At 44.4% G+C, this 26,239-nt stretch overlaps 2 protein-coding genes across 3 annotated transcripts in view; one reads left to right on the top strand and one right to left on the bottom strand.

Moving 5' to 3' along the window:
- The window catches only part of DENND6B (DENN domain containing 6B), a 31,223-nt gene extending 13,910 nt beyond the window's left edge, over positions 1–17,313 (bottom strand). Inside the window, exons 1-6 of the mRNA XM_007502756.3 lie at positions 16,939–17,313; positions 4,206–4,244; positions 4,084–4,126; positions 2,583–2,698; positions 1,261–1,341; positions 456–561 (exon numbers count right to left, since the gene is read on the bottom strand). Coding sequence (XP_007502818.3) covers positions 456–561; positions 1,261–1,341; positions 2,583–2,698; positions 4,084–4,126; positions 4,206–4,244; positions 16,939–17,127 — 574 coding nt within the window. The 5' untranslated portion in view covers positions 17,128–17,313. The remainder of the gene's footprint in view (positions 1–455; positions 562–1,260; positions 1,342–2,582; positions 2,699–4,083; positions 4,127–4,205; positions 4,245–16,938) is intronic.
- Positions 17,314–17,369: 56 nt separating this feature from the next.
- The window catches only part of PPP6R2 (protein phosphatase 6 regulatory subunit 2), a 166,213-nt gene continuing 157,343 nt past the window's right edge, over positions 17,370–26,239 (top strand). The window contains exons 1-2 of one of the 2 annotated variants that reach the window (XM_056797531.1): positions 17,396–17,508; positions 24,571–24,612. The gene's annotated coding sequence lies outside the window, so the exon portion shown is untranslated. Of the gene's footprint in view, positions 17,509–24,570; positions 24,613–26,239 lie in introns of both variants that reach the window. The other variant, XM_056797539.1, reaches the window with a different exon arrangement.

Here is a 26,239-nt window from a genome sequence, read left to right as displayed (position 1 = left end):
AGGTCGAGAAGTTAGAAGAGGGCCCAAGCAAGCAGGCTGGTTCTCATTTGAGGCAGTCTCCCTCCACCTGAAGAAGAATCTACCAGACACAAGCAGCGCCCATGCCAAGGGGGGGCATTTGGAGAGCCTGTACTAAACTGTCTGGGACATAAGAGAAGAGGGAACAGAGGGAAGAGCTCCAATGGGTAATCTTAGCCATAGGTAATCAAGCCTGGCCAGAGCTCTGGGCATGGTGGCAAAGCTCAATAACTAAGAGGAAAACCACAGGACTGGTCTAATATTTATACTGTGCCAAGCAAGGCATAGGAGAAAAGACTTTTTTCAAGAATGTGAGCCCAAGGGGGGGCCTGTGGGTCTAGCTTGGAGACAAATTTCACCCTGTGACCGTACCTGCACGTGTCCCCTCTTGACCCCTTGCCTTCTGCTCAGGCCTGTCCTACCATCTATGGACTCACCTGCTTCCAAACATGGAACCAACTTCTCAAAGTACTCGGGTGCAATAAGGTTCAGCAGGGACTGGAACAAGTTCACATAGGGCAGGCGGGACACTAGCACCAATGACTGGAAGGGAGTCACAGTGTGGAGGGTTAGTAGGTAGGGGTAATTTTTCCTTGATGCCTTCTGTTTTTACATCACTGCCCTTCCTGCCCGGGCCCACATTCGAGAACAGACATGCTGTCCTGCTTTTTGACAGGCAGTTTGGAACAGTGGGCAGAATGCCAGACTTGAAGTCAAGAAGACCTAGCTGGGTTCAAGCCCTGCTTTAGTTGCCTAAAATCTGTGGGACTGTGGGCATCCTACCAGCTTCTGGGTCTCAGTTTCCCTGCTCTGTAATATGAAGGGCTAGCCAGGTCTAGATCTGGAATCCTGTGGTGTAGTGGCTGCAGGCCAACATTGTGGGCCGGGTCCCCTTGAAGGTCCATTGGGGTGGGGGTCATGTCTGAAATTGGAGATGCTGCTCTCTCTACGGCCCTCATGCAAAGAAAAGGGAGATAGGAATGACTGGAGAAAAAGGGACAGATGTGTATGTGGTCCAGGTCCTGGGCTGGCAGGATACTTGGCCCCTACTCCGGTACCCTAATTCTCCCTACCACAGCCAGCTACAGCCTGTCCCTCCACCTGTGAACAATAGGCTCAGGGAAGTGGTGCCAAGCCGGGGAAAGGCCACCTGCCCCCTCTCCTAGCATCACTTGGTGCAGCCCACTTCTCTCCTCTGCTGCCTACCCCTAAGCTCCAGGACCACCCAGGAGTAGACCTTACCTTCTGGAAGTAGCCTCTCTTCACAGCATTGTCCTTCACCTGTCTGAAGTACACGTAGCCAAAGAAGTGGGCAGCCTCTCTCTGGCAAAGACAGGAAGCATCCCAGGCCAGTATGGGGACTGCCAAGACTCAGGCTTGCCCACTGCCCTGTGTCTGCCAACCAAAGGGCCCCACTTGGGGAAAGGACCCAGAGATGAGGATTGGGGTTGCCTTCTCCTACACGACCAGACATGGTCTCACTGGTCCTACCACACATCAATGCTGGGCTCAGGCTTAGGGAGGAGGACCAAAGAAGGCTGAAGGAGAAACAGGTACAGAGGACCTTCCAAGAACACTAGCTTGTCAATGGCTCTGGCCAGGAGACTTCCAAGCACCAAGTAGGCTGGGCTTAGCAGGGATACCAAGCCATGGCTACTAAAACAGGAAGCGACAGGACAGCAGGGACCTCCTGCCTTCTTCACCACCTTTGCCTCCACCTTCCACAGGCCTTACACCTTGCAAAGACTCAAGCACTGCCTGAACAAATGGAACCAAGAGACCTCTGAATTTGCTCTCTTGTTAATAGTCAGACCAAGCCCGAGGGGACAGAGGAGGCAGGGAAGGAATGACTTCCCATCCCCTTAGCAGGGTCAAGGGAAACTCTCCTTCACATAAGGCTCCTGTCCCCAGAGTCCAGTGCCCAGAAGGGGTCAGGCCTGTAGCTCCTGTCTGTATGCCTGAGCCGAGCAAGCCTCTCAGCTGGAGGCAAGCAGGCCTGAAGAACCTCTGCCCTCAGCAGAATGGGGACAATGCCTAGACTGCTGAGGGGGCAGGCCAGAGTGCTAAAGCACCAACAAGTCCGACTCTAACTCCTCCTTCCTGCTCCCAAGCTTTGGCCTAGTGTGGACAAGGGGCTTTGAAGAACAGGCTAACATGAGGTCAGTCTGGACCACTTCTCCACACTGGAAAGGCTCTGGGACAGGCCAGCAATAAGTAGGCTTTTGTCTGTGGCTCATGGACCAGCCCCAGCTAATAAATGTCCTTGGACAGAGAAGCTCAGAAAGGACATTTGCCCCCTGGAGTCTGTGGGGTCAAGTGTGGGATCTGCAGCGGTGGCCAGGGCTCCCCTAGCAAGGAGACCTGGTGGTTCTGGGGACGTGCCATGTCCGTCAGAGACCTGCATGGTTCACCTCCCTGACACCCTCAGATCTCCTGGGACGGAGGGGGGCTGAGAATGAGCCTCCTGACCTACCTGTGATGTTGGCAGGATCCCAGGGAGAAACTACCACCACATTCTGTCTGTGGTCCAGACAGACCCCAGCCAGGCACTGTGACTCACTCACCTGCAGGGTCACAGGGGCCCCTTTGTTATAACCATCATCATCATCGATAGAGTGTGGGCTCCTCTGTCCCCCAGACTGACGAAAACGGAAGCTAAACTGGGTATCCCCAAGGCAGCCTGAAAGAAGCAAGGCCCGACCCAGTTACCCACACTATGGCTGGCACCCGTGTGCATGCCCTAGTGCTGAGCCTACCCCTCACTGAGTCTCCGGTGCCCAGTATCTGTGGACATCCCCAGAGGTGGCATAGCAATAATAACCATTGGTTCAAGGGTAGTGCCAGTCATCCCCAAACCCTAGAAGGTGGAAGCTCATTAACTGCTCTAAACTCCAGCTGCCCTGGGAGGGAAGAGTACAGTGGCCAGCTCCAGACCTTGACCAACTCCATGGTCTCAGCACCTCTTCTGTGCAAAAAACCTGGGACAAGTACAGGACACCCCCTCTGCACCCTTACAGAAGCCTTGTGTACTGAGAACCCCAACAGGGAATTCAAGAGGGGGGTCAAAGGAAGAGGGATGGGTTCACATGACTGTCAGCAATTCAAGCTGTTCTAGTACATTCACAAGGAGAAAGTTCCAAGTGTCCACCCTGTCTTTCAGCAAAGGAAACCTCAAAGGCAGGCCCCCAGCCTTCCTCTAGCTGCTCTTTTGGCCCCAACTGCCACAGGCCCTCCCTGATCCCTCTTCTCTGGAAACACTCTCAGCAAACAGAGAATGGACTTGGCCTTGGGCACTCTGAGAATGCTGTGTCAGGGCCCTTGACCACTGTCAAGGCTTGGCACAGGACACCAAATAGGCTGGTCAAGATGATAGACACTCAGGGATTTCTCTCCTGGGAAGTGACTGCTGAGGTGCTTGGGGCAAGGCAAGACTGGAAGCTTTCAAGACCGGGTTAAAGGTCAGGGCTGCTGGCATTGTCAGCAGAATAAAGAACCTTCCTGGAGCTGACTGAGGCCCGATGCCATCCAAGGGGTGGCTCACTGTCTTCCCACCAAGGGGAGGACAAGGACCTGCCCCTCAGATACCTGGCACAGCATCTGAGCATGAGTGTGGGAAAGGGCACAGGTCCCTGCCTTTCAAGTCAGAAGCCTCAAGTTCTGACCCTGTCACACATAGACTGAGGCGTGTAACCTGTTTCCTCATCTGTAAAATGGGGAGAACACAGGTACTATCTGGTCTACCTCACATTATTGTGGGGAAAGTACTTTGTAAAATACATTCTAGTAGACAAAAGTGAAATATTCCTATTCTCATCACAGAGATGAGAGGAGCCATTTACGCTGTGAAACTGTGGCTACTCCAGGCTCTTTAAGTCCTTGAAGCCCTTGAATCCATCCCCCAAAACTATTACCTTATAAAACAGACAGTGACTTCCCCCATTCCATGGACGGTAAAGCTGTGTACAGCAAAGAAGCTGGGCCCAGTCCCCTCTGTTCCTTATCTTGTCCTTCTATGCCCTGACCCCTCCTTCAAACGTGCTGGGGGATGGGAGGGGAGTCACCTACCTGAGTAGGAGTCAGGAAAAGACAAGTAGCAGATGCTGGTTTTCTGTAACAGACAGGAAAACACAATGAAACGTCAAGATGTAGCTGCCTGAAGGGGGTTCCCAAGAGGAAAGGAAACCTACCTCCTTCTCCGTCAGCCTCGAATCATAGGGGTACACCAGCTGTAGAAAAAACAAACAGAACCTGTTATAGTACCATCAGCCTTCCTCCAGGCTCTCCCAAGGCCCTGGGGAAGGAGAGAATGTGTTCCCTGTCCCCCCTTTGAGAGGGGGGGACATGGTCAGCTCCTTTCAAAAACCCCAATGAAGCCCAGCTTCTCTCATCCCTCCTTGTCCCATCAATGACAGCAGAATTAACCTGACACCAGAGTGGAAAACCAAGATGCCAAACCAACACAGATGTTTCCAGGGACAAAGAATTCACAGACTCTAAGGCAGTGCTCTCTCTAGGTTAGCATGTAAGGAAGGGGAATCATTCTCATATTCCAGAGTTGGAGCCTGAGGCACAGAGAGTGGGATTAAAGGGATAAAAAAGAATACTGAAGCCAGGCAGCCAGCATAGGATGAAGAAAAAAGCCTGGGATTCAGGATTCTGAAGACTTCAGGACTGCAGGAAGGCCTTCTTTTAGAGTTAGTTTTTACTGGAAGGAGCAAAGCAAAAAGATAAAAGTGGGGGGCAACTTGGCTCAGAGAGTTGGAAAATCATGGGTTAAAACCTGGCCTCAAACACTTCCTTGCTGTGTGACCCTGGGTAAGTCACTTAACCCCCATTGTCCACCCCTTACCACTCTTCTGCCTTGGAACTGATATATAATATTGAAGGTAAGCTGGAAGGTAAGAGTTCAAAAAAGGAAAGAAAAGATAAAAGGAACATTTCCCAGCAATGATTTGCTATGGTCTACATAGGTGCTTAAGGTGCACAGGGGATAATGAGGCCCTAGTTGGACAAATGAGGATATATTGACTTAAGCAAAGTAGCTTTCATTAAGCCACATGGGATTATTTTGAAAACTGTCACAAAATCAAAATAACAATGTTGCTAAGGTGGAAGTTTCTGGTTCACACTTCCCTCATGAAGCCCTAGAAACTGAGGGCAACAAGAAAAGCAAAGAGCCTCTGGGCTCTGAGGCCCATATCTCTGCACCATGACTTGGGGGCGGCTCCCCCACAGGTATATCACCCTTGGCTGCTGGGAAGGGCAATGGTTAGCAGACACTGTGATGTCTGCACAAGAACTGGGTAGGGAAATGAGAAGAGAAGGGGGAGTGGGTTGGGGCAAGGACAGAAGGAGCCTCCTAATGGGGATGAAAGAGTTGATCAGAAGAGAAAAGGAAGGCCTGGAATGGGATCAGGCCCATTTACCTTAACTCTGAAGGTTTGTTTGGTGAAGAGACTGGGTTCAAGAGACTGAGGTAAAAAATAAAGAGCATGAGGCATCACTTCCCCTTTTTTTGGCATAAAAACATTTTACTCTCAATTTTTTTGTGGTAAAATGGTGATCCATGCAAAGCATTTTTCAAAACTTAAGTTGTTCTACTATTATTATTCTAAATAGAAAAGGAGGACTCTTATAGTGATATTCAGAGAAACTGGCAGATAACATCAACCAGCTTCAAGCTTCCAATTTAGAACTATATCTCAATGTAATAGTTTAGACACACCTGTAAATATTTAGTATATTAAACATATAGATCAAAGAAGTATCAAATTAAGAGTCTTTTATCAAATGGTATCAAACTCAAAATAGAAATGGATTCCTTCATTGACTCAGAAAATGACACATGAAGTTATCTTCATTGCCTTCTATTTTTATTTATTTTGCTAAAAATTTCCCAGTCACATTTTAATCTGGTACCATGACATTGACAAGGTCTCCAATTTTGTTTTTATTTTTAAATAAAATGTTTTATGTCTTCTGTTTCTTACATAATTTATTATTCTTAGTATCATCATTTCCTTCTACCTCTTAAAAAGCCATCCTGGATAACAAACAGTACTTAAAAAAACAACAACAAAAAAACACCTCTTACTTTTTATCTTAGAATCAATACTGGGTATTGGTTCCAAGGCGGAAGAGTGGTAAAGGTTAGGCAATGAGAGTTAAGTGACTTGCCCAGAGACACACAGCTAGGAAGTATCTGAGACCATATTGGTACCCAAGATCTCCTGTGCCACCTTGCTGACCCCAATTATATGTTTTTCATTTATTTAGTCAATTTGGAACATTATTCCTTGGTTACAAGAATCATATTCTTTCCCTCCTTCCCCTCCCCCCATACCTTCCCATAGCTGACATGCAATTCCACTGGGTTTTACATGTGTCCTTGATCAGAACCTATTTCCATGTTGTTGATGTTCATTTAGAGTCTCCATCCCCAACCATATCCTCTCGACCCATGTGATCAAGCAGTTGTTTTTCTTCTGTTTCTACTCCCACAGTTTTTCTTCTGAAAGTGGAGAGTGTTCTTTCTCCTGTATCTCTCCGGGTTGTTCAGGATCACTGCATTGCCACTAATGGAGGAGTCCATTACATTCTATTATACCACAGTATATCAGTCTTTGTACAATGTTCTCCTGGTTCTGTTCCTTTCACTCTGCATCACTTCCTGGAGGTCGTTCCAGTCTCCATGGAATTCCTCCACTTTATTATTCCTTTGAGCACAATAGTATTCCATCACCAACATATACCACAGTGTGTTCAGCCATTCCCCAATGGAAGGTCATCCCTTCATTTTCCAATTTTTGGCCACCACAAAGAGCGCAGCTATGAATATTCTTGTACGTGTCTTTTTCCTTATTATCTCTTTGGGGTACAAGCCCAGCAGTGCTATGGCTGGATCAAAGGGCAGACAGTATTTTATCGCCCTTTGGGCATAGTTCCAAATTGCCCTCCAGAATGGTTGGATCAATTCACAACTCCACCAGCAATGCATTAATGTCCCAACTTTGCCACATCCCCTCCAGCACTCATTACTTTCCATTGCTGTCATGTTAGCCAGTCTGCTAGGCATGAGGTCCCAATTATATTTTAAAAAACACACACACAAAAAGAGAGGGAAAAAAGATCAGGACAACTGATGAATACATTGAAAAATTCCAAAAACATGTATGATGTGTGACTCTTGTGGGGTGGAGGTAACTTCTCATTTCTCTTCACTCTGGGTCCAGTCTTGCTGGATTGTAATAATTTTGTTATTTTTGCTTTTTTGGTGTCACTTCCGTCTACTTTCGTTGTCATAGTCTTTGAGGAGACTATTTCTTTGGTTCTGCTGACTTTCTTCTGCATTAGTTCATATAGACCTTTTCATGCTTCTTTGTATTCCTCATTCTTATCACTTCATATTCCATTACATCCAAGTACCACAATTTACTGAGTCATTCCCGAATCTATGGGCATCTTTTCTGTTTCTCATTTTTTGCTCTCACAAAAGGGGTTGCTACCATGTTTTGATGTACCTAGGGATCTTTTTCTGGTCAATAGCTTCCTTGAAGTTCATACCAAGTAATGGAGTCTCTGGTTCAAAGGGTATGTCACTTTATTTACATAATTCCAAACATAATTCCAAAAATGGTTGTGTCATGTCACAGCTTCACCAACAATGTCTATTAGTGTGCCTACCTTGCTACAAATCCCTCCCACATTGACTTGACATTTTCTGGGTACTTTTTTGCCAATCTGCAGGTTATGAGATGAAATCTTGGGATAGTTTTGATTTGCATTTCTTTTCATATTAGCGATTTGGCTTATTCTTTAATGTAGTTGTAGATACTTTGCAATTTTCCTTATGAGAACCATTAACTTCATACAATTTGACTGTTTATCTTTTGGGGAATGGCTATTGCTTATAAATCTTAGATTACAAGCTCTTATCAGAGAAGTGTGATATAAAAATCTTTTCCTATTTACCAGCTTCTATTATCCTAGATGCACTTATCTTGTCTGTGCAGATTTTCAGTTTCATGTACTCAAAGCTATCTATTTTTTTGCTTTTAGCTCTATCTTGTTTGCTTAGAAATGGATCTCATACTTGTATATGATTTGTTTCTCTCCTCATTTTTTCATCATATAATCTTTAATCTTAAGGATGTGTATCCATATAGAATGTACTGTAATGTCAGGTGTAAGGCATTGGTCTAAACCTAATTTTTGCCAGACTCCATTTTTCCCAGCAGTTTTTATTCTAGGTAATTTATGTTTTCAAGTTCTGAAAATATCCCTTGGCACTCCGAATAACATAGCATTGAAAGTATAAACTAACTTTGTTAGTATTGTCATATTTATTTCATTGGCATGGCCCCATCATGAGCACTGGATATTCCTCTAGTGCTTTAATTTAAAGAATCTTAACCTGTTTTTGTGCTTTGGTTGTGGTGCTCCTCTTAAAAGAAAACATATCCTGCCTCTCCATATTGGAGAAATAGAATCCAGAGGGCTGGATTCCAAATTAAGAATGGGGTTCAAATCCTGCCTCTGACATTTACTAGCTGTGTGACTCTGGGCAAGCCATTCAACTTCTGAACCTCAGTTTCTTTATCCATAAAATGGAGCCAATAAGAGTACCTACTTTGCAGGATTGTGGTGAGAACAAATGAAACGGAGAATGTAAATTTGCAGTCCTTATAGTGCTATGTGATTGTCAGGTTCTTGCAGTGACTATCATTATTATTGTTAGGACTTGGACAATAACACGGGCTGGAAGTGGAATAAAAACCCAGAAAGTAACACTCACTGACTACATATTTTGTTGTGGTAGCTGAAAATAAACCAGTTCAGTTCAGTTTCACACAACAAGCATTTATGTGCCTCCTGGCAGTGAGGGCCCAGGAGACAAGCCCTGATATCCATCTGCAGAGGACCCAAATCAGCTCTGTTTAATGATTTCCTCCAGTTCTGTTCAGCAGCACATGATAAGAAGAGGGTGAATGGTGTGAGGAATCCAGGAGGGGCCTTTGGTCAGGGTGTGACTGGGGACAGGACAAAGGGGCAAGGGCTAGCTCGGCAAGGAGCCCATAGTGTTGGGAGATGAGGGCAGTGGGAAGAGGAATGGAGAGGGCGGAGGCTGCACACGGTGAGGTCACAAGACTGAGGAAGCAGGAAGGAAGGGAATCAGAGGGAGTGCCAGTATCAATCAAGGATCAAGCATGCATGCATGGAGCACGGGGTCTATAGTCAGGAAGACCCCAGTTCCAATCTGGCCTCAGATTCTTCCCAGTGGTAGGACCTGGGGGGTAGGGAGGAGTCTTCCTGAGCCCAGGCCCAACACTCTATCCACTGCACTACCTTAGCAGAGGCATGCTTGGGAGGGATGGGTTTGGGGAAAGATGCTGAGTTTGGCCTTTGAATCATCTGACTAGAGATGAGGCAGAAGAAAGGAAGCCCCAGGACTGCAAGGAGAATTTAAGAAACCTCAATTCAAGCAACAAAGTAGCTATACCCTACAAAGTTGGGTAACAAGGAAACAATGCCAAAGGGATGGGGGGGGGGGTGTCTCATAGGAGTTCAAATCAGAGTTCACTTACTTGCTTGGTGTTCCTTAGCAAATCACTTAACCTGGCTGCCTCAGTTTCCTCCACTGGAAAATGGGGATAGTAACAGCACTTCCCTTGTAAGCTTTTGAGGATCAAAGTGTCGAGCACAGGGTCTGGCACATACTTGGCACCTAATAAATGCCTGTCCCCCCCCCCCAATCCCAGGCACTTATTGGTCAGTCTTGCTACAAGGGGAGTAGTGACCCCATCGATTCCCTTCTATTTATGCCAGAATAAGGAACTAGGGGAAGGGCAAAGTCTTGCTGCCCCCCCCCCCCCGAAATAATGAACATTGTCCTGATTCTGGATTACTGTGCCTGGCACAGGTTTGTTTGCCTTTTGCAATAGCCTGATTCTACACAGACTTGCTTCTTGAATGGATCTTGGTAAGTACAGCAGCCACTTTGCAAATGCTGCCCGCCTGCCCAGCCACCAGGTTGCTGGGCCTTTACTCATCTGCTGCTCACTCTTCAAGAGGCTCAGGAAGGTTCCTGAGCATGCAGGGAGGATGGTGCCAACATCCTCTGTGGCTCATCATGGAGAAAGCAGCACCAGCAGCACCAGTAGCCTTAATTCTGATCAGTGCAATGATTAACCATGATTCCAAAGGATCTGCTGACCACCTTTTGAGACAGCCAAATGGCCAAACTGCAGAATGGATCGACAATTTCAGCCATGTACAATTGTGACTGTCTTGTTTGACTGCACACATTTGTTATAAGGTCTGTTGTTAATGTTTTCAGTTGGGGAAAGCGGGAAAACAAACACTTGATTACTGAAAAAAAGTAGAAGTGGTATTAAAAAAGAAAGAAAATCAAGGAATGACTTTCTTCTAGGAGCAATCTAGGGATGGAAAAGTCCCTGCCGACCCACGTCACCTTGTCTATATCCGAGAAGCTCTGAACGTCCTCAGAAGCTAGCCTTTATGCCAGTCCACCCAGCCTATCCCTTGGAGAATATGCCAGTCCTTGACATACTCAAAAACAGAGCTTCGGTTCCATGGGAAACTCAATCCCATTTGGCCAGACACAAGAGAAAGGAACAGTGTGAGTCCTGGTCATTACCAAGTGCTCCAACACCAGCCCAAGAGGCCTCACAGGGGAGTCAGGAGCTTGGGGCTAGGGCCACTTTGATAATCGCTGTTAATATCACTGATTGAGAGCTGGAAAGGACTTCTTCATTTTACAAAAGCTCAGAGATATGGGCACATCTGCTAAAGGGCACACAGGTAGGAAGAAGCAGTCAGGATGTCCAGACTCCAAATTCTTCCCTTTCTCCCATTCTCATCTCCAAATGAGTAAAGCTTTTTATTAAATGTTTACAAATTAAGGCCTGGATATCCAAAGAGAAGAGCCAGGCAGTCCCTGCTCTCAAGGACCTCCCATTCTAATGGAGAAGAAAACACCCGAAGGAGGACATAGCTGCAGGACTGCTGAAAGGTCCCACAATCCTTAGGGTTTGGTGGCAAAAAACATACAAATACATTTTTTTTTCATGTACTTTCCCCTGGACCCAAGAGCCCCAGTGAAGTCTAGGGTCAGGCTGCTCTATTCTTGTTCTTTTCCCTGCTTTAGAAAGGTGGTTGTCTACTTCATTCCTCAATGTTTTCTGTTAACTTCTGGGTCAGACTCATACAGCAATCCCATAGTCTGTAAGGCCCAGGATACAGGTGGTCTCTGCAAATATCCTAGATCTTCTGTGGAGTAGCACCAAGAAACCCCTTACCCTCCAGGATGGGTGTGTGCGTTGCTGCTTGATCCCAGAGCCTTCTTCCTTTTCAGTCCAGGTTTGGCCCAGATAGGTCCCAGGTCTTTCTTCCCCTCCTTTCTGTTCTCTTCTGGCCCCCAATTCCTCAACTCTTCCCAGACAAAATTTTTAAAATCAGAAATATTCCTAATCAATACATGGAGAGTTGAAATGAATTTTGTTGTGTTGACTTTGGTAAGAGATCCCTTTGCTAGCCCAAATGGATGTGATTCTAAATAGGCTCTGGAGAAGGGAGCAGGAAGGACAGGTCAGAGTCAGAAAGAAGCTCATACCCTGGATGTCTTGGGGTTGGGGGAAAGAAACTAGGGTTAGACATTACAAGGGGGAGGAATTTGGATGGTTATAGGGTTTAATGAAATTACAGGAAGGCAACAAGAGTGCAGGGATCTCCATTCTCCAACTGATAAATGGGCAAGGGACATGAATAGGTTATTTGCAGTTAAAGAAATCAAAACTATTAATAAGCACATGAAAGAGTGCTCTATATCTATTATAATCAGAGAGATGCAAATCAAAACAACTCTGAGGTATCACCTCACGCCTAGCAGATTGGCTAACATGACAGCAAAGGAAAGTAATGAATGCTGGAGGGGATGCGGCAAAGTAGGGATATTAATGCATTGCTGGTGGAGTTGATCCAATCATTCTGGAGGGCAATTTGGAACTTTGCCTAAAGGGCTCTAAAAGACTTTCTGCCCTTTGACCCAGCCATAGCACTGTTGGGTTTGTACTCCAAAGAGATAATAAGAGAAAAGACCTGTACAAGAATATTCATAGTTACACTCTCTGGGGTGGCAAAAAATTGGAAAATGAGGGGATGCCCTTCAATTGGGGAATGGCTGAACAAACTGTGGTATATGTTGGTGATGGAATAATATTGTGCTAAAACGAATAATAAAACTGGAGGGATTCCATGTGAACTGGGACGACCTCCAGGAATTGATGGAGAGTAAAAGGAGCAGAACCAGAAGAATATTTTACACAGAGACTGAAACACTGTGGTATAATAGAATGTAATGGACTTCTCTTCACTAATTGCCATTAGTGGCAATGCAGTGATCCTGAACAACCCGGAGGGATCTATGAGAAAGAACATTATCCACATTCAGAGGAAACACTGTGGGAGTAGAAACACGGAAGAAAAACAACTGCTTGATTACATGGGTAGAGGGGATATGATTGGGAATATAGACTCTAAGTGAACATCCAAGTGCAAACATTAACAACATGGAAATAGGTTCTGATCAAGGACACATGTAAAACCCAGCGGAATTGTGTGTCAGCTTTGGGAAAGTATGGGGGGGAGGGGAAGGAGGGAAAGAATATGTTTCTTGTAACCAAGGAATAATGTTCTAAATTGACTAAATAAAATTTTCAAAAAAATAAATAAATAAATAAAATTTAATTAAAAAAAAAAGTGCAGGGATCCCAAGTGTTCATCAAGGAATGTCTATACCCTCCTGCCTAAGGTCTTTAGGGCACAGGAAGTCTAGGGCTGGTCCATCTGTCTACTCAGAGCATCAGCAGCACATCAAATCCACAAATAACAGTGTTGGAGGGAGGAAAGGTACAAAAGAAAAAAGAGGCATGTTTGTCCAAAACAAACTGAATTTAACAAATGGACAGATGTTGATTATTAAGTGCCTGGCTCTTACTAGGCTAAGTGCTGGTAACAAAAAGATGAAAAATGACCCCATATGCCCTCAAGGAACTTCAGTCCAATAGGGAAGGACAATATGTGTACACCAAGAGGTGGATGGGGATCTGGAGCTAATAGAGACAAATTCAAAGCGCTCTGGGCAGCTGTTTGTGGGGTATTTTTTTTTTTGTGGTTGTGAGGGTGATGGGCAGGGAGCTTCCCTTCACAGGAGAGAGGCTTCTTAGAAGTAACAGCAAAAGTAAATAAGAAAGATGGGTAAGTCTAGGACACTGAGAGCAGTCAGTTTAATTGGAACATAGAGGATATAAAAGAAAACCTTCAGAGTAATTAGGTTGACTTTCTATTTAGAGTAGAATTATCAACTGTACTTTTCAAGGAATCCTCGAATCCTCGAGTGGGGCCTATGAAATGCTAGCAATCAGCTCTCAAAATCTAGAACGAGTTGAATTTTTAAAATTTCAAGATTTCATGTTTTGAATAACATGTTCTCAGTAAATGATATAAAGTAGTAGAATTTACATGTAAACAGTCACACAGAGTTCCTGGGGACCAGAGAGGACTTCCAGAAGGAAGTGTTCCCTGAGGTAAATAATCCTTGAAGGAAGGCAAGGTTTCAGAGAGGTAGAGGAGGGAATACATTTTCTGCACAGGAGATAGCCGGTATAAATAACATTTGGGTCATACAAAACTACATTTTCGAGTTCGGATCGAGGACACATGTGATACCCAGAGGAATCATGCATCACCAATGGGAGGAGTGGGGGGGGGGGAGGAAAAGGAAATGATCTTTGTTTCTAATGAATGTTTGAAAATGACCAAATAAAATAATGTTTAAAAAGAAAAAAACCCTACACTTTTCATGTAAAGTCCTCAAAGCCCCTAGTTATTGGAACCCCATGACCATCCCACATGCTCTGTATCACTGATACAAGTTATCCCAGTGTGCCATCCTATACGTTCCTCAGGCCTACCCAGCTGCTTTCCTTTGACTCTGGGGCATCCTCAGCCCATCCCACTCTGTCTCTGTCTCTGTCTCACCCTATAACCCCATTGTGATAGCTCAGTCTTCCTCACCCTTCATATTTCCCATCAGACCATGTCAGTCCTCTCTGCTCCTGAATCTCCTCACCCTTAGAGATAATCAGTCTGAACTGCCTCGATTAGTGATAGGAAAAACCAGAGCTCAAGTCCTTCCCCACCCCATCTCTGTGAACCTCTACCCTGTACCCTTCTCTGATGATCGATGCCTCTAATGTTGAAAGGACGAGGGTCCAAGCTGAAATTGCTGGTTACCATGCTGATTCAGAAACTATTTTGGAGATGAAGGACTTTATAAATCATCCAACTCTATCCATGGTATATATCCATATACCTTCAAAAGAACTGTTCAAATCATCAATCTTCTGCTGAAATACCTCCAGAAAGGAAACTCACTACCTGGAAACTCAGTTTTTAATTGTTCTTTTTTTTTTAAATGGACTCTTTTTCTCCCTTAAAAGGTCTTACTGGGGGCAACTGGGTGGCTCAGTGGATTGAGAGTCAGGCCTAGAGACGGGAGGTCCTAGGTTTAAATCTGGCCTCAGACACTTCCCAGCTGTGTGACCCTGGGCAAGTCACTTGACCCCCATTGCCTAGCCCTTACCACTCTTCTGCCTTGGAGCCAATACACAGTATTGACTCCAAGATGGAAGGTAAGGGTTTAAAAAAAAAAAGGTCTTACTAATTTAAGTTTAAATATGTCTCTATGCAATCTCTACCCATTAGTAGATTCTGCCCTCCAGAGCTGTACAAGTTCCAGCACTTGGGACATATTAGGCACAAAAGAAATGCTTGATGAATGAAGTCCACTTGCAATCCCATGTTCTATTCTTTCTAATACAGAAACCATGTCCTCAAGACTTCTCTCTTCCAGGTTCAACACCTCGATCTCCAAAGACAGGATTTACAGACTCCTCATTATCTTCATGTACTCCCCAGTTTAAAAGAATTTATTTAAGTTTTGGTAAGGAGCGCTTTTCTACACACCTGAATTCTCAGGATCAATCAGAAAGCATTTTTGTCAAGCTTATCACTTGGGATACAAAGAGGAAAAACAGTTCTTGCCCTCAAACACACTTTCTGAAACATTATATAAGTAACTGGATATGTAAATAAAACACAAACACAGATGTATATATGCACATGTAGACACAGAGCACATGGGAGGGGAGAAGGCACATACTCTTTCCAAGACCAAAGAGTTCATTTAACAAGCATTTATCTGCAAGGTGCAATGTGGCTTGGTGGATAGAAGGATGGGTCTGAGATTAGGTAGACCTGAGTTCAAATCTAGACACACACTTCTTATGTGACCTTGGGCAAGTCACTACCTCCCAAGGTTGTGAGGATCAAGTAAAATAATATTTGTAAAAAGCACTTATTGTGACTGACCCAGCGTAGGTACTATATAAAACCCTTAACTCCCTTAACTGGAGCACTAGAAACACTGCCTCTACCCCTTAATTAAATTAAAGAGTTGAGCCTTTTCAAAGACATCAATTTCTCAGGGGTAAGAGGATAGCTCTGGAGAAGAGGCCGAAAGAAGACAGGGGCACCTGAGTGAATTCAGAAGATCTGTTAACTTCCCCTCCAGAATGATATGATCATCTCAGTTAACAGCAGAATCTCAGTGTTCCTTATTTGTTTGTTTTGTCTCAATTAGATTATACATTTTTCCAGAGCAGAAGCCATCTTTTCTATTTCCCACAATACCTCACTCTCTCCCTGGAGTTGGCAATCCTGTCTGACCACAGAAGGGTCACATCCGACTCTAGAGACTCCTCCTGGAATGCACTTGTAAGAAGGACCTAGGTCGGTCGGGATTGGTGACAAAAAGATGTCTTTCTGGGAAATGGGCAAGAGCCAAACTAGGCATCCGAGGAGCACTAAAACGAGTCATTCTTCGGGAATACTGTTACAAAGAGTGAGGGCTAAGACTTAAGAGACCCAGTTTGCGACAGTCACAATCCGAAGTTGTCATCCTTGACCCTGTAGCTACATCATTTTCTGACCTTGAGTAATGATCCAACCTGCCCTCGTTTTCTCATTCTGAACCCCACTCCCACCCCATTTCTAAAATAAAGTCGTATCTAATACATGCCTTTTGCTACATCTCTGTGCTACTGTGAGGACGGACACAAAGCAAGCCCAGGAAGCATATAAAGCCAGTTCTCAGGTTTATTTTTAACTGACCAGATGCCCGCCCCATCTATAAGTGTTCCACCCCCGGTGGTGGTGGTGCTGCATCCTAAGAGCAAAGACCCAATCCTTCAGACTAGTCTCAAGGAGGAGGCGGGTCCTACTGGTGTTGCTGGTCAAAAAAACCCTCAGACTCAAGCTGCTTTGGGGCTGCAAGAAGCTCCCAGGCAGCAGGCAGCAGGTCCGAGGGGCAAAGGCTTCCCTCTAGGGCAGTGGTTCTCAGCCTTTCTAATGCCGTGACTCCGCAATACAGTTCCTCATGTTGCGGTGACCCCAAACCAAAAAATTCTTTTGGTGGCTACTTCAAAACTGTAATTTTGCTACAGTTAGGATTTGGAATGTAAATACCTGATATACTTTGTGTATTCTCATTGTTACAAATTGAGAGGTTGAGAACGCTGCTCTAGGGGGAACCTAAGAGTATTCTCCCCTTCCAAGACTCACTCTTCTACAGTTTTTCCAGTCATGGCCCGAGCGCTTATTAAGCCCTTTAGGAGGCTCCAGGCGACAAGGTCGGGGTCCCAGTCCCAGCTCTAGAGCCAAGGCACTCCCCACCCCAGTATACCCTCCCCTCCCTTCCAGGGCCTAGCCCAGCTCCAGGTCCAAGGCCCCTCCACCCCAGTCGCCCCCCTTCCCTCCTTAGGCCTGCCCCTCCCCCCTCACCTCCAGGGCCTGGCCCAGCTCCAAGTCGAAGGCCACCACGCACACACACTCGAGCCAGGAGGAGAAGCGCGCCCAGGGCAGAGGTGGGCGGCTAGTTCGGCAGGTGTCAGTGGGGGTGGAGCCTGGGCTCTCTGAGGGGTCCAGGCCTGGTAGCGACGGGCGCGGGGCAGCGCCCCACAGTGCATCCATGCTGAGGCTGAGGCCGCCTCCGGCTCCTCCTTCAAGGCTCTCCGAGACCGCCTCAGGCGCCGCCGCGCGGCGTTGCCATGGAGACCGGGCCGCGCGCAAGGTCCAAGGGCTCACTGCGTCTGCGCCTCTCTGCCCCGCCCCCTCTGGCTCCGCCTCCTGCCTGCGCCAAGCATGCGTCAGGAAGCCATAGAGAGTAGCGTTCCCTCTCCTAGAGAGGCAATCTCCGTTTGCAGGTCTGGAGAAGCGGAAGCCCAGCACACTGCACTCTCGCCACCCCGCGGTCGGAGGGACGTCTCGCGCGCAAAGCTCTCCTCGGAGGGCCAGCGAGAGCAACCTTTTGCCAGCTAGAGCGTCCCTCGTCTCCGGATGAAGACACTTCCGGTAACGGCCTGACTTGAGAGCCCCGCCTGGGGTGGGGTCAGAGGCGTTTAGGAGCTGAATGGGGCGCAGGTGCTTAAGGGCAGGGGGGACATGTGGGGGCGACGCGGGGATGGTCAGTGAGGCACTAGGGTGAGGTCAGTGATGGAAAGGGAGGAATTGTGAAGGAAAGGGGAGGGGTCAGTGATGGGAGGGGCGGGGTGAGTAAGAGGAGCGGAAGAATCAGGGAGGGGGCGGGGCCCATGAGGGGAGGGAGAGGGGTCAGTGGAGGAAGAAGCGATGTCAGGAATGAGGCAGGGCCCATGAGGAGGTGGGGCCAGTGAAGGGGTGGGGTCAATGAGGGAAAAGGGAAAGGTTTAGGGAGGGGACGGAAGGTCTAGGGAGAAGATGGGTGGGGCCCTGGAGTTAAGGCCTTACCAGAGGAGGGAGGAGTGTTTGGGGCGGGGCATGGTGGGTAGCTAGCCCAGGAAGTGACACTGATACTGGGTTTTTCTAAAGTAGAAATGAAGTCTTATGTTCACGCAAACACCATTTTCCCCCATCCCCCAAATTATCTCCATGTCTCTGCCCTAGAGTGCCCCCAGATACCCTGAAGTCCACCACTCCCAGCCCCTTACCCACCGTGACCAATAACCGTGCCGTTTCTTTTTTTAAAACCCTTCCCTTCCATCTTAGAATCAATACTATGTATTGGTTCCAAGGCAGAAGAGCGGTAAGGGCTAGACAATGGAGGTGTAGTGACTCACCCAGGGTCACACGGCTAGTAAGTGTCTGAAGTCACATTTGATCCCTGGATTTCCCATCTCTAGGGCTGGCGCTCTATCCAGCTGAGGGGCTCCCCTCAGCTGTCCGCAACAGTGCCATTTCTTGATCCATGGAAGACAGGGTACGCTCTAGAACTGTCCAATAAGCACTGATGGAAACATTTACCAGAGTGCTGAAAAGGGGCAGAGCTCAGTAAATGACTAGGAGAGCACATGGCAACAAGCTGATCTTTGAAGGAAGTTAGGGGGGATTTGGGGGGGGGGGGGAAGAAGCCTGAGACAGATTGGCATCTATAGGAAAAGCAAATAGACCGATTGGATCGCAATGGACAGTGCATGAATGGGAATAATGTGTAGTGAATTAATCTAGAAAGGTAGGTGGGAGCCAGTTTGACAAGAACTTTAAATGCCAGGCTGAGGATTTTTTCCTAGAATCAGTTGAGAGCTATTGAAAATATTTGAGTAGGAAGTGATATGGTAAGGTCCTGTTTTTAGAATATCAATCAGGCAGCCACGTGGAGGATGAATTGGAGAGTGAGAGAGCCTGGAGGCACAGAAACTAACCAGGAGGTACTGCACTTGCAATGGCTATTTTAGGGTCGGGACCTCTGTGAGAGGAGAGCAGGGGAGACAACTATAACTCGATTTCCTTTAGACCCTTAGGGCTGGGAGACATAGACTAGATCCCAGCATTTGGAGAGGGTTCTGCTCACCATGGAAGTGTCCTTATTAGACATGGAGGGTACTAGATCTTCAAGTAGGAGCTAGGTAACCCAACTGACCAGAGAGCCCATAGAGGTGATGGATGTTTGGAGGAGGTTAGATTAGATGGACTAGGGGGGTACAAAGGCCAGAATTCTCTGTCAGCTTTCACTACCCTCCCCCCCACCCCCCAGGCATGGGGTAGACAATACCCTTTCCACTCCACTGCCCAGCAGGGGTAGACAGCAGGTTAGACATAGCACTCCTCTGGCCCTATTATTATTGAACCTGGAGAGCACAGTGCCTGGCACATAGAAAGTACTTGATAGATTCTTATGGACTGATTATGCTTTGAGTTCAATTTTTACTGGGCAGCAGTGAATCCAAAATGATCTTAATAGATTTGCACTAGGTAGCACAGGATATAAATAGAGTACTGGACCTGGAGTTAGGAAGACTTGGGTTCAAATCCAGCCTCTGTTTGATTTTGAAAATCAAATAAGATAATAGTTGTAAATCATTTAGCACAGTGGCTGGCACACTGTAAGTCCCTTCTTCCTTTAATCTGGGTCTGTTAGGAATTCCTAGTCCATCTGGACAAAAATAAATTTTATACAAAAGATGTTTAGTCCAAATACCAAAAAAGGAGAGATTTAGTGTAGAAAAGACATTGACAAAGTGAACAGTGATTAGATCAGGGTAATCAGGGTCATGTAGGGCTTAAAAATTAAGGTTGAACTAAACGTATAAAAATGTGGTCTCCAAAATTAAGACAGAATGGATTTTTATGGCAGTTTATTTACAAAAGGAGAAAGAGTGAAAGTAAGGGTAATGAGAAAGTGTAGAGTCATAATTACTCCAACCTCCTTCAAACCAGGCAGGGCTTCAGAGGCCCCAGCAATGGGGAGCCCAGAGGTAAACTAAGCAAGAGTTCCAGCCATGAGGCCTCTTCCAAAATGGAGGCCTCTCTGGAGACCAGTCCCTCCAGAAAGCCAGGAAAAAGAGTCAGGCTTTTCACTCACCCACATGGTAGTCCTAAAGGAAGGTCCAAGAGCTGCCTCACCATTCCCAGGTCTATGAAGCAGATCCTTCACCAGCCTTCAACTCGAACTCCAATTGTAACTGCAAGTCCAAACTCTGAAGAAGTCTCTCACAGGAAGTTGCATCTACCTTTAAAGACACTTCTTTGCATCACTTCCTATGCATTCCTTCCATTTTACATCGACCAGTTGTAGCTTTGGCTTTGCTTAGGACTGCCTAGGGGGCAGTCAGTCATTTCTGATTCATCACCCACTTTAGCACATGTGGGTCACAGACTTCCCCATTTAAGGATAAAATGGGATGTATATACTTCTGGTGAGTAAATCTAAAAATAGGCAGGGGAGGGTTAATCCCATCTTCATAAAACCCCTTTGATCCTTTGGGAGACTAGTCTCCCTAACAGATCATTTGATATAATCATCTTGTACCCTTAAAAAATCTTCTAACTACAGGTACCTTAGAAGGTACATTGTACCTTCTAAGAAGAAACTACAGTAGTTAGAGATAAGAGGGAAATAGAAGAGAGAGAGAGCAAAATGACCTTGAGTCCATGACATAGGAAGATTTAGTGAAGAAACTGAAGAGGTATAGAAACAAGATGGTGAAGAAGGTACACAGACCCATCTGATTTTTACTAATACCCTCCAAAAACACCCTATACTATAATGCCTCAAAATGGATTCTGGAGCAGCATAACCCAGAAAAAGATAGTGAATTAATTTTTCAGCCTAAAACAACTTAGAAGGATAGCACATGGGATATAGTGCACTTGGGAGTGTAGAGCTCCAGGGCAGGCCCCATGGTGGCACCAGGCCTTGGGTACAACTGGAGGAGAAGCAAGGACTTCCAGAGTGCTCAGCCACAGACAGTAAGAAGAGCCAAACAACTGCTCAGAAGAAGACTGCAGGGGTCCCTTTGCTGCAACTCTTGTCACATACACATAGGTCATGTGCTGAACCAGGTTGCAAGTGCATTCTCAGAGAAGTAGCACTGGGGGACACCAGTGCTTGAGCCACAGGGAGTCAGGGGACCCTAGTCACACTTCCAAGGGGGTAAAAAGCTTGGGGTTACCCACAGACCAGAGCATTAAAAATATTTCTCCTTGCATCATACTCCCTTGGAGGAACTGAAAGCAAATAGATTTGTCTAGAGCCAGTTCTGAAGGCAACTTTACAAAGAACCTGAAGCTTGGAACAGTGCTCCTTTCACTACAATTTCAGAACCCAACTTTAACAGTTTTTTAAATTAAAAGAAAAAAAAGTCAGGAAAATGAGTAAACAAAAAAAAGAAAGAAACAACATGGAAACTTATTTTGGTGACAGGGAAGCCAGAACACAAACTCAGAAGATGACAACAAGGTCAATATAAGAAAAATTGAGAAAAGACAACCAAGGAAAAGTCAATAGCTTGGTAAAGGAGGCACAAAAAAATGCTGAAAAAATCTCTTAAATAACAGTAAAAGCCAATTAGTAAAATAGGCATGAAAATGCAGTGAAGAGAATTCCTTAAAGAGCAGAATTGGCACTAAGGAAAAAGAGGTTCAAAAGTTCACTGAGGAAAAGGTACAAAAGATAAAAAGGAAGTACAAAAGCTCACTCAAGAAAATTATGCCTTAAAAACTAGAATTGGGCAAGTGGAAGCTAATGGCTCCATGAGACATCAAGAATCAATCAAAGTCAAAAGAATGAAAAAATAGAAAATGTGAAATACTTCATTGGAAACACCACTGACCTGGGAAATAAATCAAGGAGAGATAATCTAAGAAGAATTGGACTACCTGAAAGCTATGATAAAAAAAAAATAGCTTTGACATCTTTCAATGAACTATCAAGGAAAACTGCCCTGAACCAGAGGACAAAATAGAAATGGAAAGAATCTACTGATCAACTTCCAAAAGAGATTCCAAAGGACAACTTTCAGGAATATTACAGCCAAATTCCAGAACTCTCAAGGAAAAAATATTGCAAGCAGTTAAAAGGAAAAATTCAAACATCGTGGAGTTACAGTCAGGATAACAGAAGATTTAGCAGTTTGTACATTGAATGGTTGGAAAATTTGAAATATATTTCAAGGGCAATGGACCTAGGATTTCAACCAAGAATCACTTATCCAGCAAACAGCATAATCCCTCAGGAGGGAAAATGAGTATTCAGTGAAAAAAGGACTTTCAAACATTCTGATGAAAACACCAGAACTGAATGGAAAATCTGACAAATACAGACACAAGAGAATCATAAAAAGGTAAACAGGAAAGAGCAATCAAAAGTCATTCAATAAAAAAAAGGCATTTCAATAAAAAAAAACTGTATGCCTCCCTACATGAAGAGATGATTCTTATAATTCCAAAGAATTTTGCCATTATTAGGGCAGTTAGAAGGAGTATGTAGAGTCAGAGGGACAGGGTGCCAGTTGAATATGATGGAGAAAGAAAAATACATTGGAAGGACGGGGAAGGGGAAAATGGAATGAGGTAAATTGTCTCACATAAAAGAGACATGAAAGAGCTTTTATAGTGAAGGGGAAGATTGGGGAGGTGAGCACATGAATCTAACTCTCATTGGAATTGACTCAAAGAGGGAAAAACATACACAATCAACTGGGTATTATTTTGCCTTTCAAGAAAGTGGGTGGGTTTCCTATCAAGGAAAGAGGGCAAATCAGGGGCGGTGGAGATCAGAAACTAAATGGGTAAATAGGACTGATAGTAATATATAGTAATCATAATGGTGCAAGAAAATTTTGACAAGTTTCTAATAAAGGCCTCATTTCTCAAATGCATACAGAAATGAGTTCAGTATATAAGAATACAAGTCATTCCCTAATTGATAAATGGTCAAAGGATATGAACAGTAGTTGTTCTCAGAAAAGTAATTAAAATTCTCTATAGTCATGTAAAAAAATGCTCGAATTCACTATTATTTAGAGAAATGCACATTAAAAGAACTCTAAGGCACTATCCCACACCTATCAGATTGACTATTATAACAGAAAAGGAAAATGACAAAATTTGGAGGAGATATGGGCAAGCTGAGACATGCACTAATGGGGAGTTGTGAACTGATTCCATCAATCAGGAGAACAATTTGGACTTATTCCCAAATATATTATTTGACCCAGAAATACCATTACTAGTTTGCAAAAATATTTAAAGCAGCTCTTTTTGTGGGGACAAAGTTTTGGAAAGTGAGAGGATACCTATCCATTGGGGAATGGCTGAGAAAGTGCTGGCATATGAGTATAATGTAATACTGTGCTATAAGAAATGACAAGCAGGAGGAACTCAGAAAAACCTGGAAAGACTTGCATGAACTGAAGCAGGGTGAAATAAGCAGAACCAGGAGAATATTATACACAGTAATGGGAATACTATATAATGAACAATTATGAATAACAGCTATTGTTAGCAATATAATGATCCAAACCTATCCCAAAGGGCTCATGATAAAAAATGCTATCTGCTTCCAGAAAAAAAATGACGAATGAATCCAGACCAAAGCACAGTTTTTTCACTTAAATTTTTTTCTATTTGAGTTTCCTTCCACAAAAGGATGAATATGGAAAAATGTTTTACATGATTGCACATGTAAAATTTATATGAGATTGCTTACCCTCTCAATGGGGTTGGGAGGTTGATGAGGAGGGAGAGAATTCAAGACTCAATATTCTTTGAAAAATATTTGAAACTGTTTCTGTGTGTAATTGGGAGAAAATAAAATAAAATATAATAATTTAAATAATTAAAAAAAAAAGAAACCAAAGATGTTTGGCTTGAAGGTGAGAAGCCAAGTAGCCAGGGTCAGGAGAAGAATGGCACTATAGCTGTCTTCAAGTATTTGAAGAGATGAAAGGGCTTTGTTTTCTTTGACTAAGGAGGGTGATGCAACCAAGTTATTAGGCAAAATTCATGCTTGATGACAGGAAAAAATTCTGAATAATTTTGAATAATTTCCCTAAGTGGGCCCCTAAATGGACCACCTCAGCAGGACTTTGGACAGAGGCCAGGTGAGCATTTAGCCGGTGTGTTGAAGGGGGAATTCTTCCTTGGGCCTTTCTTGGCCCTCTATTTCCCTTTTAACTGTGAAATCCTGTGATTTAGGGCTATACATAAAGGTATTTTGCTGTTCAGATATTTTCCAATACTTAAAAAAAATTCCTTACCTTCTGTCTTAGAATCAATACTTGTTTTGGTTCCAAGACAGAAGAGTGGTAAGGACTAGGCAATGGGGGTAAAGTATCTTGCCCAGGGTCATTCAAGAAGTGTCTGAAGCTAGATTTGAACCCAGGATCTCCTGTTTCCAGTCTTGACTCTCTATCCAGTGAGCCACCTGTGTGCCCCCTCTAATAATATTCATAAGAAAAAAAGTAGATGTTAGCAATTAAAAATAAAACAAGTTATCTAAACTCAGAGTATGAGAAAAAGATGTTTGGGGGAAATGGAGTGGGGAGGAAGTCTGAGGCTAGGATGGGCAGTCACTCTGGTTTTTGAACATAAACTTCCCTTTTCTCAATTTCATTCCTTTTCTCGTGCCAATTCTGAGCTGTATTTGATGGGCAGCAGGTTAAAGGGATGTCAACCTCAAAAGAAAGCAAGAGCTCAACAGTAAGTAAATCAAGAGTATAAGTTGATGGAATTCTCTTATCAAGTGGTGAATTTTTCAAATGGTCTTTGTGAATAATGATTTCCTTTTTTTTCCCTTTAAAAACCTTTTCCTTCCATCTTAGAATTAATACTAAGTGCTGGTTCCAAGGCAGAGGAGTGGTAAGGATTAGGCAATGGGGCTTAAGTGACTTGCCCAGATTCACCCAGTTAGGCAGTGTCTGAGACCAGATGAGAATCCTGGTCCTCTTCTTTCCAGGTCTGGTGTTCTACTCACTAAGCTGCCCCATGATGGTGTCCTCTTCCTTCACATGTTGTGGCTAAACCTTGCAATGACTTGGTAGAAATTACATCAATCCCAAGATTTGCTAAGAGTGCCAGCCCCTCACAGGCTTAAAGAAAGGACTGGGGCCAACCGGGGGCCACTTTTGAGGATTCTGCCTAAAGCTGAAGCTGGGCCTGTGCCTAGTTTCTGCCAGACTACTTTCCAGTTTTCCTAACAGCTTGTCACTTAGTGAGTTCCTGCTCTAATAGCTGGGATCTTTGGGTTTATCAAATACTAGGTTAATGCCCTCATTTTCTTTTGCATGTGGTGTATCTAATCCATTCCACTGATCAACCTGTTTCTTACCCAGCATCCAACTGTTCTGATGATTAAAGCTTTGTAGTAGTCTAGTTGGAGATCTGATACTGCCAGGCCCTCTTCCTTCCCATTTTTTAAATGGTTTCCCCTTAGATTCTTGACTTTTTGTTCTTCCAGTTGAATTTTATTATGCTTTTTTCCTAGATCTATAAAGTAATCCTTTGGTCCTTTGATTGGTATGACACTGAATAAATAATTAATTTAGATAGTATGATTTATTAGTTCAGCTTACCTGTGAACAATGAGTATTTCTCCAGTTATTTGAGTCTGTTTCTCTCTTCCTGCTGAGTTTTATTGGTGATATTCAGGAGTGCTGATAACTTTGCTGAAGTTATTTTTCAATTAATTTTTAATTTGGCTCTCTAGGGTTCATTTTTCAAAGAGCCTAAACTTCCCTCAGTTTCTTTTTTCTTCTTATTTGTAGAGCTAGCATATCTAGGTAGCATTGTGTCAAACAGAAATGGCAATAATGGACTTCTCTGTTTTACCATTAATCTTATGGGAAAGACTATTGGTCTTAGATAGACATTTCTCATCCTAGTAAGAGTTTATTCCTGGGCTTTCTAGTGTTTTAAAAAGGAATAGATTTTGAATCATATCCAAAACGTGTTGTGTATATCTTGATATAATAAATGTAAAATCTAGAATTTTGCTTCTGGATCACAAACAACATCAAAGCCCCTCATAACCTAATATGCTTCCCAACCCCACCTCTCTAGTCTTCACCTCCCTTATTTCTCACAAGACAGAAGACTCTCTGCTCTGGGAATTTCCCCTGTGTGATCCCCATGCCTGGAGTTCTGTCCCTCTTCAGTTTCACCTACTGCTTCCCTGGCTTCCTCCAGTCCCAACTACAATCCCATCTTCTACAGGAAGCCTTCCCCCAACCTCTCTTAGTTGCCCAGCCCTTATCATAACACCTGGCACATTGTAGGTGCTTAATAAATAAACATTTATTATTAATGAACATTGATTAATCTTATTATT

This window comes from Monodelphis domestica, chromosome 5 (genome assembly GCF_027887165.1).
Source record: "Monodelphis domestica isolate mMonDom1 chromosome 5, mMonDom1.pri, whole genome shotgun sequence".
NCBI classification, from domain to species: Eukaryota; Metazoa; Chordata; class Mammalia; order Didelphimorphia; family Didelphidae; genus Monodelphis; species Monodelphis domestica.
The sequence above is the reverse complement of the archived record's forward strand: the minus strand, read 5'-3'. Positions and strand labels throughout refer to the sequence as shown.